This window comes from Pinus tabuliformis, chromosome 2_1 (assembly GCF_031772625.1).
Source record: "Pinus tabuliformis cultivar Carrire ecotype Pingquan chromosome 2_1, CPIR1, whole genome shotgun sequence".
Taxonomy (NCBI): Eukaryota; Viridiplantae; Streptophyta; class Pinopsida; order Pinales; family Pinaceae; genus Pinus; species Pinus tabuliformis.
Genome location: NC_142299.1, coordinates 494,724,883 through 494,727,222, shown reverse-complemented (window position 1 = coordinate 494,727,222; position 2,340 = coordinate 494,724,883). Strand labels below are relative to the sequence as shown.

The following is a 2,340-nucleotide window of genomic DNA, read 5'->3' as shown; positions in this document are numbered from 1 at the left end:
CAACATTCGCATGATCTCTTTCTCTTTTCTTGTTATCATTTGATTTTTCGAGACATTGATTTCTATAGTGCCCAAATTTGTGACATTGAAAACATTGAATTTTTGATAGATCGGTCTTCTTGTGATGATTTCCTTTTGAACCTTTGTCAGATTTATTATTTCCTCCTTTCTTCTTGAAATGGGCTGAATAGGCATTTGAGATATCATTTTCTTCTTCTTGATTGTCTCTTATTAGAGCAAGCCGAGCTTCTTCTTGAGTACATGCAGAGCATAGTTCTTCAAATTATGGAGCTTCTTTCCAACTATTGATACCAACTATAAAGGCATCCCATGATTTGGGCAAACTTGAAATGGTTGATATTACAAGTTCCTTATCAAGGATAATTTCATCAATTGCTTGGAGTTCATCTCTTATACGAGAGATTTTCACAAAATATGAAGATACTGTATCATCTTTTGACATTTTGATAGTTTGAAGCTCAATCTTTAAGCTTGCGACTTGGCAAATATTTTTTATTCTGAATAGTTTGGAGAGAGCTTCATACATTTTCTTTGAGGTATCTTGAGTATAGGGAATCAAATTGTCCTTGACTGAATCCACAATGAGGCTCATGGCTAAAATATCATTCTCTTTGAATTTTTCTTTTCCAGCATCATCAGTGGGTTCTTTAATTTTAACTTGCACAAAATCCAAGGCATTGTTTCTGGCAAGGATAAGATCCATTCTTGTCTTCCAAGATCTAAAATTTGAAGCTTATTTTCTGATTTCATTGAAGATGTTATGGGAGCACTTGTTAACGTCATTCTCCTAGATCTTTTGTAGACTTTTGTAAGTCTATTTGCCTTTTGATGATAATTCCAAGGTGCTAAGGATTAGAGCCTTGTCCTTTGGGAGAGATGGAGTCAAGGAGAATTTATGGTTTGGGAAGAATTCACCCAATCAAGGAGGCCTTCAACAACTTCGCATGGCATTTAGAGCATGAGAACCGCTGTTGCAAGGACTTTATACTTCGGTTTGCAATAAATGATGACTTATAGAGATGTTTTTAACATAAATTATCTCTAGGAAAATTCACCCACTCATACATGGCCCATGACATGATGCAACGCTATAAAGAACAAAAAATCCCACAATTATATATAGAGTAACAGTAAATTTCAGACTTGTATAGCGAAAATCCCAACAACATTCATGTGACAAAAGTAAATGATAAGAATAAGAATTAAAAGAGTACTTACATGTATAAAAGAGTATATCCAGTTATCAAATTATGCTAATAATGAAGTTCCAAGACAAGAGAGATATCAAAACGTCAAAATTCATCCATAACATCCAAAGTCATCCTCCAAAAGGGATAGAGAAAATTTCACAAGAGCAAATAACCCAATCCAAGTGATGATGATCAAAATGATTCATCAAACTTGTATTTTATACACTTCCTAATGAATTCGATTTATCTACTTTGGCCTAATTTAGCCCCTAAAATAAAATAATGTGCATAATAACAAAACTTTTGGTGACAAGCCCACCAAGTAGCTCAATAATGTAAAGATAAGCCTCTTAAGAGGGTCTGATCATTAAAGTGAGTTGTTGGGCCTTTGAGGAGGCTTGATGAAGTCCAAGGGGTGCCATGATGAAAAAATGTACTCCAAACATAGTGGGTAAGGGGTTGGTCCTTTGTTATCCAATCAAGAACCTGTGGTTCTCCCAAGTGGGGGTGGGGGCATAAGGACATCCTCATGGGTCTCCAAATGGATCAAATATGCATGTAGACCATCTGTAAGGGTTGGAGTGATGACATAAAACCTCCATCTGTAGTGGGAGACATCCTGGACATCTGCAAAGTGTATGGTGCAACTGTGGAGCTAGATGGAAATGGTGGACTAGGTGCATCATCCTCATCCAAAAGGTGGAACACAACCAATCAATGAACTATGTTGGGGAACCATGAAGTAATATCTACTATGGTGGAGGCCCATGGCTCTCAACGCTCACCCTACAAGTGCCAATGTGGCCCTCTGGAGCACTAGGACCCCATATAGGGAGACCAAGCCCTAAATGAAGACCCACTGGCAATCCTGCATAAGATCCAATGCATCCCCTTGCCCTCCAATACAAAAAAATAATTAGAATGATCAAGTAACAATGCTTACAAATCATGGGATCAATGGGGCACATCATGGTGGCATGCCCTTCCATGGTGGGCTTTGGCATGTACACGTGTCTCCAAGCTCAATAAGGGGTTAGCCAATGACCCTATTAGGTGGTTTCAACCTCTAAAGGGGGTGGCATGTCCATAGTACAATCTTTAAGAGGTAGGTGGCAAATGATATAGTAAT

At 37.9% G+C, this 2,340-nt stretch overlaps 1 protein-coding gene across 1 annotated transcript; it reads right to left on the bottom strand.

Annotated features, from left to right (window-relative positions):
- Window positions 1–283: 283 nt before the first annotated feature.
- Window positions 284–724, bottom strand: LOC149201097 (uncharacterized). The gene has a single exon (XM_089401199.1). It carries the CDS (start codon window positions 722–724, stop codon window positions 284–286), a length of 441 nt encoding a protein of 146 aa, XP_089257325.1.
- Between the last annotated feature and the right edge of the window lie 1,616 nt (window positions 725–2,340).

What these genes read in the sequence shown, in the direction of transcription:
- LOC149201097 (XM_089401199.1), bottom strand. Translation starts at nt 724, where the DNA reads ATGGATCTTATCCTTGCCAGAAACAATGCCTTGGATTTTGTGCAAGTT.